The following is an 18,713-nucleotide window of genomic DNA, read 5'->3' as shown; positions in this document are numbered from 1 at the left end:
CGGCACCTCAGCAGCTTCCCCTGCTTCCTAATCTCCCGCTGCATATCTTCATTATCTGAAAGTGTGCTTTCATCTTAATTCCATTTTCATCCATCAAACGTCAGGGAGGTTTGACCTTGCGTGATCTCGACAAAGATAGCGAGGTAGGGAGGGAGAGGGCGAGAGTGACAGAGACGGAGATAGGCGGGGGGAGAGAGACAGAGAGAGATAGAGAGAGAGAGAGAGAGAAGTTGGGAGATAAGAGGCAGAGTTGAGATGATGAACGAGGATGGAGGGATGGGGGGGCATTACAGAAAGAGACGGAGGAGGAGAAATATCTTCCGTGCCGAAGTTACGAGGTCTGTTAAACATGTATGTTTGTGTGTGTGTGTGTGTGTGTGTGTGTGTGTGTGCGAAGCCATTCCATCTCCCATAATCCTTAGGTTGCGCCAGCAGAGCGCAGCATGTTAGCGACTGCACATCTCTCTCTCTCTTTCACTTCCCGCTGCTCTTTATTCATTCCCTCCCTCACCCTCCACCCGCCCCCCTTCATCCTCTCCCTTCTCACCGTCAGTTTATTTATCCTGACATTAGCATTTAATTACTCATTTGTAATAATTGTTTTCATAATTGTTTACATCGTAATCGTCCTATGCTTGTGTTGTGAGGAACAGGTGGTGGTGGATGGGACCTGTAAGGGAAGTGTGTGTAAGTATGTGTGTGTGTGTGTGTGCGTGTGTGTGTGTGCGATCTAATCATGACAATACAATTGGCGTTCGTTCCATCAAGGCAAAGATTCGCCACCTGGTGGTGCTATCCTGATCATATGAGCGGAAGTGCGGGTGTTTTTTTCGGAAGATGACTCGTGGACACACACGCGCACACACACATTGACATGCACATACACAGAGGCATGGACAGGCGCTACACACTACTTATCCCACATGAATGATACGTGCCCGCATGATCATACTCAAATAGAACGCCTCATTAGCGGATAAGCTGGATACGCTCTCTAACCTCCCCGCGATCCATCTCTCTCCTCTCTCTCTCTTTTGCCGGTTTGGATGGCGGCCCTGATCCCCTAAATATAGGTTATCTGTCATCAGTGACTCAGGATGGTAAATAAAGAATCATTTATCAGCCTTATTAAAGCCTCTACACTGTCTCTTTCTCCCTCTCTTATCTCCGTCTTTGTCTCTGTCCCCGTAGATCATATCACTGCCCCCCCCCCCCCCCCCGTCTCTGTGATGACATTCATTTCTTTAGATACAGCATATGAGGGCTTCTAAATCTTCCATCTGTGCTTGTGTGTGTGTGTGTGTGTGTGTGTGGGAGAGAGAGAGAGGTAAGCAGAAGAGGAGAGCTGCTGTTTCTCATATCCGTGATGGTAAAACACTCTAGCTTTGGCATTTGGCCGCTTTGCGCCGACTCGGGGCTTCGTTGATGCCGTGTCATGCTTTTCTGCTGACACCCGGACCTGTGTCACAACAAGCTAACGTTAGTGCCAGCCCCGGGCTCGTCACAGACTTGACAGTAGTAGGCCGTTGGTCAGACGCAGCGCTGCCAGTGCTGTGATGGATCCCCCCCTTCCACACACACACACGCAACACCTAGACCCCCCCACCCCCTCCTCCTCCTCCTCCTCCTCCTCCTCCTCCCTACCCATGCCAGAACTGGGAACCTAAGCTGATGGCAGGGTGACATGTGAAATGACATGACAATGCCAAAGACATGACACACACACACACACATATACACATCACAGATAAGACAAGAGGCACTTGCATGCCCGAGTGTGCGCAGGGAGCGATTCGGCTTGATACGTGCACACGTGCCTGCGCTCCGTGAACGCTGTGCTTACGTCATTCAGCTGTCAGTGTACAAACAAGGGCTGAAGTTTGGAAAGATAAAAAAAAAAAAAAAAAAGGTAGGGAAATGCGATCTCAAGATTTTCAAGTAGACTTCTTCTATGTAAGGAACACCGGGGTCAGGGTTCGGGTTGACACTCGTTCCCAGCGTCTGTCAGCGCTTGTGTCAGCGGCGGCGGCTCTAACACGGCGACACAGGAGAAGCCCCCATCCATTCGTAATGAGAGGATGTAACATAATTCGCGATTGACAGCTGCGGATGTCGCTGCAGAAATCCACAAAAATTTAACCACAGCGTAAATGGGAATACATTAGTTATTTGGTCGACAATGACATGCCTCCCTTTATGAATCATAAAGCTTTCATTTATCCTATTTATTTATTTATTCATTTTTATGTCCTTTTTAGCCTCATGCTATCAGTTACATGACACGAGGCTTGGCTATGATGGTGTTCCTGCAGCCCAGCAGAGAAGCAGCAGAATCCCACAAAGGGTGTTATTTGTCAGCTTGAAGCTAATCCACTGCCACTCAAAACCCAACGCCCCCCCTCCCAGGCCCGTCTTGGCCCCCCGCCCATCGCATCAACCACAAAAAAAAAAAAAAGAGAGAAAAAAAAAGGCAAAAAGAGGCACTTCTCCTTTGCCATTCAGAGCAGGTCAGGGGTTGGGCTAAGCTTCTGAAGATGTTCAAACGCATCCCCCCAGAATAGTATCTCTGTTTCACCAGTGGCCTAATCCGCCACTTGAAGAGCAATTAAAAGTTTAGCCCAGACTTTAAGAAAGTAACCATGTGTGATCTTTTTTTTTTTTTTTTTTTTTTCTTTCTCTCACAGTTTTTTTTTTTTTTCTCTTCCTGCGGGTCTGTCTCTCCGGCTGCGCGCATGGGGTGCATGCTAATAGGAAAGTGCTAGCTGTGGCACTCTTCCAAAGGCATTCCAAACACACTGGGAAAAGAAAAGACTAAAGGGGGATGTGGATGGAGTAAGAAAGAAGGGATGGAAGGATCATCCTTTCTTCTCTTTCCTTATCATCTATTTGCCTCCCTTCTTTCTTCCCTACTCTCTTGTCTTATACTCTCTCCAACTTTTGCCTCTTTTTTTAAATTTTTTTACCACTTCAATTCCCACTTCCTTCTTCTCAATCCAAAGTGTTTCCCAAAGCACAAGCTCTGAGACTCCGAATTTATCCCCACAGAGTTCCTTCTAAGGACCTCTTGTGCCTAGCAACAACTTTTGCTTTTTTTTTTTTTTTTGGTATGGCACAACCCCAACCACAGAATAGTCAGCAGCATCGGGGAGTTCATGTTTTGGGTTTCCTGCTGTCTTTTTGGATTTGTTAAATGGTCCTCTCCTTACCGGAGCACATATATTTATACAGCTATTTCTCCCGCCAAAAGTAGTGCAATAAAGGGTCAATAAAGACTCACGAGAACGCCTGTAGACAAGCACCGAAGGACATTCAACTGATTGGTGCGCTGACAGATCATAAAGCGGCCACATGGTAAAATGAGAGGATATAAAAAAAAAAAAATACTCCCGATTTCAAATATCGACAAGAGAGCGCTAATAGCATCATCAACTCTTAACAAGGCTGTGCGCTGCGTTGCCCGTAATGTCTGCACCTCCTGTAATAAAAGTACTTTTAAAAGGTGTTTAAAAATGTTATTATCAGGCTTTGTGCCCATGTGGATTGCATGACCTCGCAGCTCTCTGACATAATTTCAAATGAGAGAGACAGGCATTCAAATCTACTTTTATCCGTTATTGTGTGCACAGTTAAGGTGAGGAACTGGCAGCTGGATACCCTTATAAACCTGGCTGTTGTAAAGGATGCAAAAAAAACTCAGCAGACTAGAACAAGAATTGGAAAAAACCACACTTTGCATCTTTGTTGGCTCTGTAGATAATGTTGGAAAAATCAGACGCTGAACTTGCAAGGGCCTCTTTTATCTCAGCTTTGTTTTTCCTTCTTTTCTCCTGGAGTCTTGGGTGTTCTTTGGAAATGTTACCCCAGTTTCTCCTTCTTTTTTTTTTTTTGCTACTTCTCCTTCTTTCTGTTCTGGGGAAAGAGGAGTGACCTGGGAGGAATGTGTGCGGAGGAGTAAAGTTTGAAGAAGGGGAACGTGAAAGAAGTGAAGAGGAGCGCTGGAGCTTGACAGGGGCCAAAGCTATCAGTCAAGGCTAGAGAACACGATACCTGAGACTCTGCAGGCGGTGGAGCTAACAAAGCTGCAGCCGACTACTCTGCCAGCATTCCCACAACTCACTCGGCCTGATCCAAAACCCTCTCCGGTCACTCATGGGTTGGGGGTGGGGGCTAGCACACCTGAGAGACCATCCACATTTGGCTCTTTGTTTTTGACGACCGGGGGCCCGGACAGCATCAGCATCGTGTTCTTAGGTGCGCCCGTGAGTGCGACCGAGCAGCACCCAAACAGAACCCGAGTCCACCCGGATCGGTTTTCCGATTGATTTCCAGTCAGACATTCACCTCGAGGGCATTTGTCTCGTTTACCGCTTGAACATCTCATGATCTCTTTAATTCACCGCACTGGAATTACACCGGCGCTTCAACCTGCATTGCAAAGCAAAGTAACCACGATTGGGTTAAGCCAATTTAAGATGCCAGCGACCGTGTTGTTTGGTGTACCGTGGCTATTTGGCAGTTTCTGCGCGTCTCAGGTGGCTTGTCACAGGTCACTGTCTGGTTGCCTATTAAAAATGAAACATGGCTTCTTAATTACCGACTGGCACTTTTGGCAATCATGAGTCCTACTCATGTGTCACCCACTTCTCTCACTCTCTCCAAGTCTTCACCCCCCTCCTGTTCCACCGGCCTCCTTATCTTCCCTTCCATCTCACTTACTCATACTTCCTTCTCCGGATCCCTCCATCTTTCTCGGTTGACTGCAATAAGACACTGGCCCTGCAGTTTATGTTTGCTCCCCTTGCCCCAAGTCCGGCCCAGCCACAATTACTTCCTGTGGTTCACGGTAGTGGGTCACTGCCATCCGCCAAAAGGTATTTACAGCTGACATTACACACACTGTGTTTTCCAACCAGACCCACCTCCACGCTTCTATTATCCTTCCAGAGGTTCTGGTGGAGGTGGGCTTAATTATAACTCCAGACATCCAGAGGGAGAATGGGTTCAAACACAGTCACCACTGTGTGTTCTGTACATATACTGAACCATGTGAGCACGAGAGTGACATGAGGGATGCCGACTGGAGAGCTGATGAGAGCGCTGGCATTAAAGCTACTGTATAGCCTTAAGTAATGCGTCTTGACCGTGTTCTTAACTGGTGTCATTAATCAGAGCAACTCAAGCAAAGGCAGAGCGCTCTACTTCTAAACAATGTGTTACCTGTTCAAGGTTTGCTGGGAGATGAAAGAAGAAGAAAGAAAAAAAAGTGTACAGCTCAAACAGAGTGCTTCTGACAGCAGCTCAGCGTTTAGTTTGAGGGCGGAGGAAATGAAAATCAAATCCAAGAGGTCACACATTATTGACAATGAGTGGCACGGTCCTGTTTTTATTGGCCCCGGCTCGGCTCGAGTCGGGCAGCCCCATGTGTTTTCCCTTTAGCGTCCAGGAAATAGGCCGGGCCAAGCTCGGGCCAGAGCTCCACAATAAAAAAAAACCTGTGGCTTGTTTGCGTTGTTCATTTTTCGGGATGACGGATTTGCTCAATCACCCGTGGCTGTCACAGCTGGCTTTCGATCACAGGCACGCCCCCTCTCCTGCCCCAAAGAGGCCTTGTTGGGGGAGGGGGTGGTGTCCCAGCATCTGGTAAAGATAAAGTTAACAACTGCTAACTTGTAATGAAATCCATACATTAAAAAAAAAAGAAAAAGAAGAAGCTTGGCTACTTTCTGCCAGGGCGCAGCATGGGGTTTAGCCGTGTAGTGATGCAACAGCATCGGTGGAACAATTTAGTGAGATTCTGATTTTTTTTTTTTTTTTTCTGTTTTCTGAATCCAAGGCTATAAAAAACCATCCATCATATAATAGACTGTAACGAAACTGAACTGAAAGTAATTTTTTTTTTTGGGGGGGGGGGGGGGGGGGTGGGGGGGGGGGGGGGTGTTAAGCCATATGTGTGCGCGCTTGTGCTTCAGGTTTGGTCACTGGTTGAATTGATTGGCTGAGTGGACCGTGAGGCCAGGAGGTCAGGGTATGAGGTAGAAAGGGGACAGCATCGAAGGGCATGTACTCGGGTCGGGCTCAACAGACTCAGCGGGTCTGAAAAATGGCCAGTATCTGGTGAGGGGTGGGGCGGGGTCAACTGACAGTGATGGGGATACACTTCCACTGTAACACCCACAATGTCAAAATCTCCCTCGCCATTGCTCATGCATTGAACATATCTTCAGGGCAGCAATACCCCCAATCGTCAGCTCTGATTGCGTGTGTGCGTGGCGGATAATTTTGCTAATTTTTTCCCTGTGGTTTGGCCATGTGACAAGCCCTCAAATTGTCTTCCCTATGAATATTGGAGAGAAAGAGACATGAGAAAAAAAGAAGTAAGATTGGTTGTGACATCCACAAAGCCATATGTAATTTCACATGGCATGTTGGACAATTCCTTTTTCTTCCGCAGCTACCACGGAGACACACGCGTAGACGTCCATACACACACATACACACACAAATAGAAGGGAAATATGACTTAAAAAGAATCACTTTTTATTTTATTCATTTATTTAAAAGACACAGAATGAAGGGAGCGAAGGTCGCTGTGCAGACGGTGCTTGCTGCAGATTCTAATCCAAAGCCTCCGGCGATCTCTGCATGAACTCCATTTCTGGTCTGCAAACAAATTAGCTTTTTTTCCCCCCTCTCTCTTCTATCTCGCTCTCCCTCCAGTGAAAATAAGGGGAAATTCAGGTGAATAAAATCCATTTGTTCATTTAACTTTTATTTTTTTCTTCCCTTCCTTCCCGTCAGCTTCTTTTCTTTCTCTCCCAAACTCAATTTTCCCTCTGTGCGCGCTTGCTCGGGTGTTTCTTTTCTTTGCGGCGGGCTCGCCAGCAATTCATTAGGCAACAGTTGTTTAATCTGTATCATTAGAACACTGTGTTTCCCAAGGAGTATGGCACTCCACTAAATCCGAACCAGACAAAGTACTTTTTGTTTTCGACCACACGCAAGCTGTGGGGGCTTGTTAACACACACCTCACACCAAACAAGTGAGAAGAAACAAACAAATAAACAAAACAAAATAGATATATATCTATATATATATATATAGATATATAGAAAAACGAAACATGGTTTAATATCTTAACATCTTCTCAAGTGTTATTACACTTACAGAGAACGGTTCTCCTTCTGGGTCCTGATTTTAATTATGCAACAAATGTTTGACTATCCAAGTGAAATTTGCATGAATATTTATACCAATTCATTTGTTGAGTGTTGATTGTAATTACATGGAAACATGATTTATTGCCAAGATTGCTGTGTTAGCCAGCCAGCCAGAGAAAGAGAACCAAGAGGAAATATATAAATAAATGCAAATTTTTCCACTCAGGCACACACACACACACACGCACACACACACACGCACACACATACACACTAAAAAAGAAGCCCTTTTTTTCCCCCAATGGCTTGTGGGAAATTTCATTATCAAAAAGAGAATCTTGCTCTGTGCGCCTGGCAGAGATTCAGAGGTGCTCAAAAAGTGTTTTAGGATGACAAAATAACAGAGGTTCACCTTTCCAAGGTGACCGGTCAACACTCGCTCAGAATGCTCCCGATGTGTGTGTGTGTGTGTGTTTACGCTTCATTTGTCACTTTTTCTAAGGATGTAATTTCATACGTAAGGAATATCAGTCGACACCATAAGAGCTCGACATGATGTTTTGACGTCTGCGTCTCAAAAACAAAATGACAGGGCGGATTATGACGGTGTCGAGGACAGATGTAGAAAAATTTAAAAGACGCAAGTTACCAATCAGACAAGCTGATAACCGATTTCACTTCATCAGGTGAGACAACTGGGGAACAAATGGAGGGATAGGGAGGGAGAAAGAGAGTAATGGGTCTCTGTCCTGTTTAATATTCTCATGATGGAACAAGGAAAGAAGGACAGAGGGAGGAGGAGGAGGAGGAGGGTGTCGGGAGAGGAGGAGAAGAACATGAGGAAGTGATGAGGTCCAGCAAAGGGGCAGGAAGAGAAGATGCGACCGTGCAACAGAGGCGAAGCTCTGACTGTGTTTGTATCTAATTAATGAATGGCATTAGCCATTTGTTATGCCATTTATTCTGGTAATGACCAAGCCTGGTCTTTCATTCCTTGTCTCATGCTCATTCTCCCTCTTTCACCCCCCCCCCCCCCCCCCCCCCCCACTCACTCTCTATTACCTTTTGTACGATGCTCAGGCAGGGATAGATTTATGAGAGAGAGAGTGAGAGAGAGGAAAGGAAACAAACTGATACAGTGAGAAAGAACAGAGGCCCGGGCTTTTAATGACATGCTCTGTTACTGTTTAACGCGGGACACTGTTCAATAACGTGTTCGCGCCGGCTACACATATTGACAGTGTGAGCCCACAGCTCCTCTCGCAATGTGTGTGTGTGTGTATGTGGTAAAGGGTGACGTGTTTGTATGTGCTCGTCTTTGCCTTGGCGCTTTTGCTCTGTGGCGTCAAATCTGACCTCCCGCAGAGCCCAGGGCTTGTTCGCCTTGTCCTCTCTTTCGTAGGCAAATAAAAACACGTGGTGATGAAGAGGTCATTTTGTTGGCTGTTGTGAAAGAGCAGTTGAGGTTATGTGTCTTATTTTTTTTTTGGGGTGAGGGAAGTGACGTCACAGCTAGCTTGCAGATTTAAGTGTACCCTAATAGTTGTGTCCTTAAAAATCTAGCTAGCACACTTCTACGGCTCCTTACCCCCTTTTTTTCTAACCTATTTTTCTGCCACCCTGACCCGAATCCCCCTTTTCTAAAATCCAGAGGACCCAACTCCCCTAACAGTACAAGAAACGTAGAGAAGTAAGAAAAGTAAAGTAGAGAAAGAAAAGTAAAACAGTCCCTTTTATAGTGACCCCCGGCCGTTTGGTTTCTCTTGTAGCCGTTTCGCCGAGTGACCTTCTCGGTGGTGAGCCAGCCCCAGGACCCTCACCAGCAGGGATCGCTGCAGAGCTGCTACGACAGCGGCCTGGACGAGTCGGAGACGCCCAGCAGCAAGAGTTCGTCGGGCCCCCGGCTGGGCGCCCTCCCCCTGCCCGAGGACAGCTACGAGAGGACAACGCCGGATGGCAGTGTCGGTGAGGCAGAGCACATGGAAAATGGTAGGGGCAAACACTGAAAGGAGATTAAGAAAAACGCTAAGATACAGGAAACACACACGCACATACTGCCTTAGAGCATTCACGTAGCACGGCCAATGGTAGACAGCCTCACTGACATGCAGGAACGTGAGGTTATCTCTCCTCTCTTGTTAGTATTTCTGTTATTTTTCTAAATTATTTTTGGCTTGAGGATTTTTTTTTGGCATTGGCTATTTAGCTCTGTGGCGTGTCAGCTGTGATGTGGTGCGGCGGTTGTAGCCGTTGCAACTCTTATGAAAGCTAAAGCCCTTCCACCGATGTGCATCATGGGAAGACGAGGGGGCGGGATTTAATGATGGAGCCTGTGGCTCCGCTTCAGAAGCAGCAGGCTTGTTTGATCAAAGGTGCTGCATGTAACGCATTGTTTTAGATTAACACCTTTCAGACTATTTTTTTTTTTACTCCTGTTAGTCGGCAGCCATTTTGGATATCTTTCAAATTCCCTTTGAATTTCATTTGTGCCCCCCCCCCCCCCCCCCGCCCCCCCCCCCCCCATTTGGTGCCTACGCTTCAGCTTGACTGGGGATAGATTTCCTATAAGATCTGGATGTCTTCTCTTCTATTCTTTGAGATAAAGTTTAAAAAAAAGTGAAACGACGGGGGGTTAATACTCCACTTGAACAGTGTAGAATCTATATGGAGAGCTGCCGTGCTGATTTGCGATGTGTGTGTTTGGCTTGAGGACCTTATGAAGGAGCTCATGTTGTTCCAGTTGGGAGATAGAACTGATGTTCTGTAGGTTGTAATGTGAAAAGACTGCAGTTTAGAGAGAGTGAGTGGGAGCAATGTAAAAAATAAAAGAAAGAAAAAAAAGGCCCATTGTAAAAGCAGTCCCTCGGTACAGTACTGCATCCTCCCTTGCAGAACCTTCTCACAGCTAGCCTGAGCTACTTTCCTACCAAGGCTAATATATGTGTGTGTGTGTGTGTGTGTGTGTGTGTGTGTGTGTGTGGATCTGGGTGTGCAGCGAGAGATGGGGGTAATGGTCCCATTCATAGTCTCGGAGTCTGAGGCGATGCTTAACAAGGAGGAGCTGTCTTGAGAGTGCTAAGCCTAAGTGCAGAGGCTTTCCCATTGCAGCTTAGGATAAAGATATTCAAATGGCTTAAAGATTCACATCCTCTCTTTTTAGATGGAGTTGTTTGGTAGATGATGTCTTAACTTATATCGGATCAGTGTTATAGTCACAAGGTGGAGCCTGGGCGTGAAATGGTCTCGCTTAATGTGATGACCCTGTACGGCAGATAGCTGGGCCAAGCGGACAGATGTCCACATCAAACGGGCAGTTACACAGGTGTCCACAATGACCTCTCTCAAATTCTTGGCATTAATGCAGATTAAAAGGGATTTTAAAACACTTTGGTGTGAGCCGATAAGGCTACCTCGTGGATTTAAAAAAAAAAAAAAAAAAATCTGTGGATTGAAAAGGTACCCGTTTACCTGCCAAGTTAGAGCCAGTTAAAAAGGCTCATTTCAATTTGTTGCTACTTTCAACACAGACCAGACAAACCCAGTTAGATCAAAACTGTGATCAGCCTGTCAAGCGAATCCACCTGGGAAACAAAAACACAGCATAAATAGTGAAACGAATGAACCCCCGAAACGGAATACTGAATACCGAAAAAAAAAAAAAAAAAAAGCTCATGTATCATAAAATATTGTCAAATTTGGAATATTTTTTACAATTACAACGCTGACCCAAAATATATGCTAATGTAATCCCAGTCAATTTCGGCTCCAGCTCAGTGCGCCCATGTTGTTAATTCTCCTTTTCCACGCTTTCAGAGAGTGCTATCGCAAAGTATACTGCAGCTTTAGAGGAGAATTGTTGGAGGAACAGAGTCAAGGTCAATTCATGAATCAGCCTCCATCCAAGAGAAACAACATGCTCCGCTGCTGCTCGCTATCTTTAGTGAGATCAGCTGAACTATTGTGTGTGTGTGTGTGGATGTGTATGTGTATGTGTATGTGGATGGAAAGGCAGCTGTACAAGTGAGATTGGAAGCAAGCGAGTGCATGCGAATGTGGGCGCCGTTTTGTTCAACGTATTGTTTTTAATCTCAAATCTCAAAAAGCTCACACCTTCGCAGCACATTAAATACAGCGATCCGAGTTCTTCCAGTTTGTGCTCGGAGGCTATGAGGTGATATGATCTGGATTTAGGTGGGCAACAGGGTGGCCTTGTTGTCTGAGAGACTGTTATTGGTCTAGATCTTGTTATTCAACCCAAGAAGAAGAAAAAAAAACATCTGTATATTTTCTGTTAATCTGCCCTTCAGTGCGGACGCTGGGACCCTGCTCGCTCACTTATGCAAGGTCGCTCTGGATGAGGGCATCGGCTAAACACCGGCGTGTAAAGTAAAACGCAATCATCTAAGGTTAGGGCAAATATTGGCAAACTGCTCCAGCCTCTTGAGGGACGCTAACTACAGTCATTAGCGCTCCCTCTTGTTGTAGCCAGGGTGTATATGCAGACACCGTCAGCGCCTGCATTTCGCTCTATACATGAAGCCTGAGCTCTTTAAGGAAAGAGGGAGAACAAAAAAAAAAAAGAAAAAGTTAGCAGATGGCCTGCTGTGGCGCTCAGTGGCATCATTAGCGACAGGTAATTGCAGACATTTACGTGCGTGATGTGATGATGATGATTCCTGGCGAGTCTTTTTTAGAAAAGAAAGGGGGGGGTGGAAAGATGTAAGGGGGGGGTCAATTCAAGACTTTACAAATCCTGACCTTGCTGTTTAGAAGTATGAGTGTCAGTCTGAAAACTGTCAATCGGAAGATTTGATTTCTGTTCCTCGTTCACCGCGGTACTGACTCATCATGTTTGATTGCCGTCGCTTTGTGTCGGGGTGAAACACGGACAAAGGCTAATCTGTCCTTTTTTTTGATTCCGTGCTTCTACCCCCCCCCCCCCCCCCCCCAGCTCTGACTCGCTTGTTGTCAATCGATGTTCACACAATGTGCAGGAACAATCGTCCTCCACTGCAGCTGCTCGTCTGTCTCGCACACATGAATGCACGCACACAAGAACTCCCTCTGCCCCCACACATACACACACACACACACACACACACACACACACACATATGCAGGCATCCGTACTAACATCGACTCAGACAGACACACATGAAGACAACACACACATACACACAAACTTGTGTTTTTCCCTTCTCTGCCTCCCGCTCCTCATCCTTCCTTTCCTTCCACCCTGCACAGATGTGCCGGGGGACAGTGTTTTCTTTTTCTTCATCTCCTTCATCAAGGTCAGGTTTCGAACTTTATTATTTTCTATTGGTTGACTTCTTTCCATGGGGAGTGTCAAAAGAGAAAAAGAAAAGAAAAAAAAAAAACAACCTCTCTGTCCAAGACAGATTCTTCCAGAACCAACTCAGAACAGGGAGTGTTTGGGGTCACCACGGGAATATCAACACATTCTTGACCCATTACACACAGCTCAAACTACCAGACAAGACTCCTCTGTAGTTTCATCTTCATAGACCTGGTTTCAGTAGGCTGAAACAAGACAGGAGCCTATGAGGATTCCTGCTGTATCTTTACAAATATAGCTGAAATACCTTTTTAAGAAGAAGAAGCAAATCAATTTTGACCCTAATTCTTGAACAGCACCTAGCTCCATGTATCGCTCAGCTATGGCACTTTTCATGAAGTCTTGATCTTTTTGATGCACAGCTGGGCCCCTCACTTATTCATGAGCTTACCCCAGCGCTCATCAGATATTCATAAACGCTGAGTGTTTGGAGTCAAACACCCGATTAGGCCGTTATGGATGGCAAAGAGCTCTCTTCCAGATGTACAGTGTTATCGGTGGGTCAAAGACTTGTGCTCCATTATTGATCTCTCTCATCGCCGGGGTGGGGGTTGGGGGTGGATTTTTCCAATTTTTTTGCCGTGTTAGTTCAAGTGCACCTCAAAATAACATGCTTCCACATTGCCCTTTCATCACTGAGTGAGGTGTCTGAGGTGTTTTCATGTGAAACCTCCGCGCGAATCAGAGCAGCTCCCGGCGCTGGAGATGTAATATCATTGTTGAGTACATCAGTGCAGCTACGCGGTGTGCTGTGCTTCCTGCTGTAGGTCATGATGTCAAGGATTTATCCTATTTAATCCATAGCATGAATCATTATTTATTGTTGGGTTGTTTTTTTTTTTTATATAGAAGAAAATGCTAATATACTATAGCCATAACCTTTTTACTTTAGCTTCACTTTCTTGAATTCCACCATGAGCCTATATATGATGATACGTGCTGGGCTGCCAGTGGCTATGCTATACATAGATGAGCAAAGCTAACATGCTCTGTGTGGGCATGTGTGTGTGTGTGTGTGTGTGTGTGTAGAGATTAAATAAATCAGAGTCTAGCCACTTTAAATTAGTTTTAAAGAGAAAAACTTTACAGGAAAGGGGAGTATTTTTTCTCATATGGCAGGGGCCATTTGTACCGCTTGATGATCACCCACAGACAGGAGGCTATACATTAGTTTACTCAACTTTTTATTTACCACTACATCACTGAGTGCATCACACAGCGGCTGACGCCTGATTCCGCTCATGCTGGCTGCAAAGACAGATGAACAGTGCAAATTTATTGTAGCTTCTAAGAGAGTAATAGCACGTCCTACTGGCTGCTAACGTTAGCATGCCTCCCACGTTTCTGTGCTTTGGCTGCCAGACAAACCCCCCCCCTCCCAGCACACAAACAAACACACAGCGACACAGACACACACACACACACACACACACACACACACACACACACACACACACACACACACCAGACTCTATCTCTCTCCTGTCTCTCCTGCTGAGAAATCTTGGGGTACCACCATTGGATTACAAACATCATCATTTAGTGTTGGCTAGCCGGCTCAATAGAGTAGGACAGACAAGTGGCGCATCACAGCAGTTATCAGTCAGGAAGCCGGTGAGCACAGACGCTGTCAGAGCTTTTGCTAACGCACACAAACACACACACACACACACACACACGAGCTCGAGGTACAAACAAAAGGTGGACAGACGAGAGTGAGTTGTTGACAATTGTACACGCAGAAACCTATGTTCAGTCACATAAAGAAGTCACTTAGCCGTCCTTCACTCACACAAACAAACACACACGTGCACACACACACACACACACACACACACACACTCTTCATTCAGCACAATGAGGCACTGCATCATTTTCCAGCTTTGTGAAGCACCTCACTAGATCACTTCATTGTTGTTGTTTCTCTCCATTTCTGAAGCTTCGCCCGTTGGAATGCTGCTTAGCCCGGTTAATAATGTGTGTGTGTGTGTGTGTGTGTGTTGTGTGTGTGTGCAGCGCGGTGTGTTTGTGTGCAACTCTGTTCATTAGGCAAGCCCAATTGTACGGCCAGATGGCAAAGCGAGTTTGTTTAATTAAAACCATTCATATTTCAAGAGCAGAGCGGCAGCAGCGCTGGTCTTAGGTCTGATTTCCCCCAACTTGGTGGAGAGATGGGAGTGTGTGTGTGTGCGCGTGTGTGTGCGCGTGTGTGTGCGCACGTGTGTGTGTGTTTGTGTGTTGTGCCCATCACCACCCGGCAGAGAGCGGTTTAGTGAAAAATCACCCAGCGGAAGGCGCTCGTGCTATCAATCAGCATGTTACACATGCTTTTCTCCCCCTCGCCTTCCCCCAAGGTCACAGTCCATGTGTGAGCACGAGTTAAAAACACTACAACATTTATTAGAGAATTAAAATCAGGACAGAAACAAAATAATAATAATCAGCCGCATCTGAAAAGTGCATAAAGGCGTTGGATGCTTGTATATTTTGCAGCAGGGTTTGTATTCTGTGTTTGCCCGCGGTCCTCTGCCGTGTCTCCCTCATATATATTTCCATCTGTCCCTCACCCCCCTCGCCCCTTCTCTCTTCATGACATCCTCAGGCAAGGCGACAGCAAGGGAGACAGAAAGAACAAGAAGGCCTGGTGAGATGATGTGAGAGAGAGCACTGAAGGGAAAGTAGAGGGAGGGAGGCATGGTGAGGCAAGAGTAAATGAGTAACACACCGCATGGGAGCCCAGAAGAGGATCGAAGGATAGGAGTTTGGAAAGAGACCAGGAGATAGAGAAAATTAATAAAAAAAGCAAACAGGAGAGAGACAGAGAATGGGAAACAGAAGGAAAAAGTGAGGGAGAGGGGGGAGGGGGGGTTACATGCATGGAGAAGTTGCCAGCAGGGAGTGGCGGGGGTTGACAGAGAGATGATTGATCACTGCTCAGCCAGAGCGGGCAGGTATTCAAATCATACCCCAGTGTCACATCCACGGTCCTGTCTTCCTCTCTGTCTCTCCACATGGGCACACATGAACTGTAGAGCCCACCCAGTGCAGTCCTAACTCCTGTAACACGCACCACACTGACAGAATTAAAAGTGAAGGATACCTGCTCTCGACAGGAAACAAGACAGGCCCAGAGAATCTGCGGGGGATTTCAAATTTTATGTTTCCCGTTAAAGGATCAGTTCATCCAACTCGCCAAAGAAGCTATTTCACATTCACCCGTATTGGATTTGCTCATACAGAGAGCTCTGGTTTTATTTATCTAGGCTTTTTCTAAGTCAGCCAACCCGATGCAAAGATACATAATCAATGAATGTAGCAGTAAATCTGTCCAGAAACAAAGTCCAGTTTTGGTTGGAAGCGGTAGAAATTTCACTGAAGATTTTTTTTTCGTGATTTGGGCGAACTGACCATTTAAATCATCTTAAATAATAATACAGAAGAAGGGGAGGAGACAATTGTTCAACATCTCATCTAATATCACTCTTGCTGCTGTAAGTTCTAGAGGAAACTGCCAGAAATAAACTAGAGCTGATGTATGTATGTGTATGTGCAGACACACAAACACACAGACACATTGTGGAAAGTCAGAGTGTAGATAATGGAATTGTTGCTGCGGTGTTTTGTGTAGCTAGAGGCGCACTGACACCCACTCCTGACAGAGATTAAAAAAGCCATTCAGCTGGCTTACACGGAGAAGCATCGCTCCGCCATGACGGCCATTTGGTTCGACAGAGAAGAAGTGCACTCGCTTTATTTTGCGCCGCATATGTACATTCTTACAGTGAAGAAAAGCCAGTAAATAAGAAGGTGTTGCTGTGAAGTACTTGCTACACACACACACACACACACACTCAAGTAAGGCGGCCATATTGTTTCGGAGGGGGAATGCCATACGTGTGTCGATTTTCGCTTCAAAAAGTGCCCTGTCTGTTGTTTTTTCTGCATTGTTTTCTGCAATTTGGATGCACAGCTGATAAAGCGCGAGCCAGCACTTGTAGGAGGGAGGGAGCGGGAAAGCAGAATGGCTTTTCATGGCGCTGCAGAGACATGACTGTGTTTTCAATGAGGGCCTATAGTCATAAGCGCTGCCATGTGCATTTTGTGCCTTTTTAGGTGCAATGAAGCGGCGACTAGCAATTTGGCTCGTCTCCAAATGGCACAGGCATTTGTTATGTTCGGAATAAAATCGCTTTCTTCGACAGCTGTTAATTAGGAAAGCACCTACTGTTTTTTTTTTTTTCCATGTCTTTTTCGTTCCTTCCCACACCCCTCACGATGTAATCAGTTCTTGGCTGGGGAATGTGTGTCAGGTAGCATTTCTGTGTGTGTGTGTGTGTGTGTGTGTGTGTGTGGGGGGGGGGGGGGGGGGGGGGGGGGGGGGACTTCAATGAAGACAATTAAACACCTCCAAGGCACTCAGCCAAAGCCTCCAGCCCTCAAGCTCCCTCCTTCCCTCCGTCCCTCCTTTCCTCCCAGGCATTCTGTCTTCTTCTTGTTTCCCCTCCTCTCTCCGCTTCCCACCTCCTCCCCGGATCTGTCCCTCCCACGTCTCCCTCCCGCTCTCCCGTCTCTTTGTAACTTTCCTCCCTTTTGTCACGCCGTTTGGATTCTGCGTGTGATCGAAAGAAGAAGGAAGATGAGCCGAACAGGTTGCGCGCAGAGAGAGGAATTACTCTCGGTGGTGCGTGCTGGAAACATCAGGTGTGCAGCACTGGGACACAGTGGGTGCCATGTCTGTCCCAGTGTGAGGTCTACAGCATGGGAGGGGCAAGCTAGCGAGGGATGCCAATAATCGTACTTGATGACTGCAAGTGTTTATTTATTTATTTGCACATTTCCTGATCCCTGAATGTGGGCTGAGCATCCAAAGAAGACCACTGTGAGGGACAAGTGTGTGTATATGTATGTGCATATGCTGCGGCATGAGTATATCTGAGAGGAACACTGAGAAAGCCAGAGAATGAAGGCATTCTTTTTTCCTTTTTTTTTTTTTTTCTCACTTCAAGGAATTTGTTGTGAAAGCGCAAACAAGCAGAATTCTGAAAAAAAAAGAGGAAGAAGAAAAAGGAAAAACACACATTCAGGTGTTCACACATTCTGTAGGCTGACACCAAGCTGGGGCCGCTCATGCATTCATTCATGTGTTCGCCAAACATACCATACTTTATGTGCAAACGCCGTCTCTCACTACCACCAGATCCTCCTCCTATCTCACAGTTGGGGCACATACACAAATCCATGCATAATAACTCCAGCGCTGGAGCACATTCTTTCCCCATGTCCCGAAAAAAAAAAAAAAAAACTTGCCGGCAATTGAATTTTGCACACAAGGAATGCTGCGCCTGATTATGAAACACATCACATTCATACGATTACAGACCTTTCCGAGAAAATGGTGAACACATTTTTGCCAAACCCAACTGAATCAACTGGAACCAGATGTAACCTGCTCACAGCCAATATACATAGATGTGACTTCATTTTAGCGAAGGTTTGCCAAAGTTGGTAAGAGATATCCTTGTGTTTCTAAGTGTGTGTGTGTGTGTGTGTGTGTGTGTGTGTGTGTGTGCTTCGGTTTGAATTATAAGCAGTGACACTCTTTTTGACCTTTAGGAAGGTAGGAATTGCAAATTGTGTACATTTTACAGGCTGTGTTTGTGCATGAGCGGATGCATGCATGTTCTAGGCCCTCTCTCTGTTTATCTTACACATTATAGATGTGTGGCATCTGGCCCGGCAGCAGATTAACCTTTGACATTTCCGATACTTCACATTGTGCTCTTCGACCGCCCACAACTTTGTCCCAAACACAGATTTTAAAACTTGGGAACGCACACACCAGCAAGACTGTACATACTTGTTTTTGTAGCTTTCCTTTTGCCACCCATTCACCCACATGTGCCTATTTACAGAACAGCTTGCTGTGCCACATCTCCAGCAGGCATGGCTGTATACTGGCATTTCTTCTGGGAAGGGATTTTGCCAGCAGCGGCGGCTGCTACCACTAATTGATACCAATTAGGTCGTATTATTTAGGAATTTGACATCATGTTCGTCTTTAATCAGGGTGGTTTGATGACTCAGAGACACAGCTAAATGCTGTAAAACTGTCAAAACACATGCAGACAATCGCTTGCTTGCTTGCTGCAGGCATTATGTGGAAAGCTAATGATAATCAGTGTGTTGCGTGGGCTATGGG

At 46.0% G+C, this 18,713-nt stretch overlaps 1 protein-coding gene across 5 annotated transcripts in view; it reads left to right on the top strand.

The window, feature by feature from the left end:
* The window catches only part of pcdh7b (protocadherin 7b), a 110,656-nt gene that overhangs the window by 44,417 nt on the left and 47,526 nt on the right, over positions 1-18,713 (top strand). For 2 of the 5 annotated variants that reach the window (XM_056369266.1, XM_056369270.1), the window contains exon 2: positions 8,928-9,147. The exons of 2 other annotated variants lie outside the window; for them this stretch is intronic. In XM_056369266.1, the coding sequence (XP_056225241.1) occupies positions 8,928-9,147 (220 nt within the window). The remainder of the gene's footprint in view (positions 1-8,927; positions 9,148-18,713) is intronic. One more of the 5 variants, XM_056369267.1, reaches the window with a different exon arrangement.

This window comes from Seriola aureovittata, chromosome 23, assembly GCF_021018895.1.
Source record: "Seriola aureovittata isolate HTS-2021-v1 ecotype China chromosome 23, ASM2101889v1, whole genome shotgun sequence".
NCBI lineage: Eukaryota > Metazoa > Chordata > Actinopteri > Carangiformes > Carangidae > Seriola > Seriola aureovittata.
This window is presented reverse-complemented; position numbering and strand designations above follow the sequence as displayed.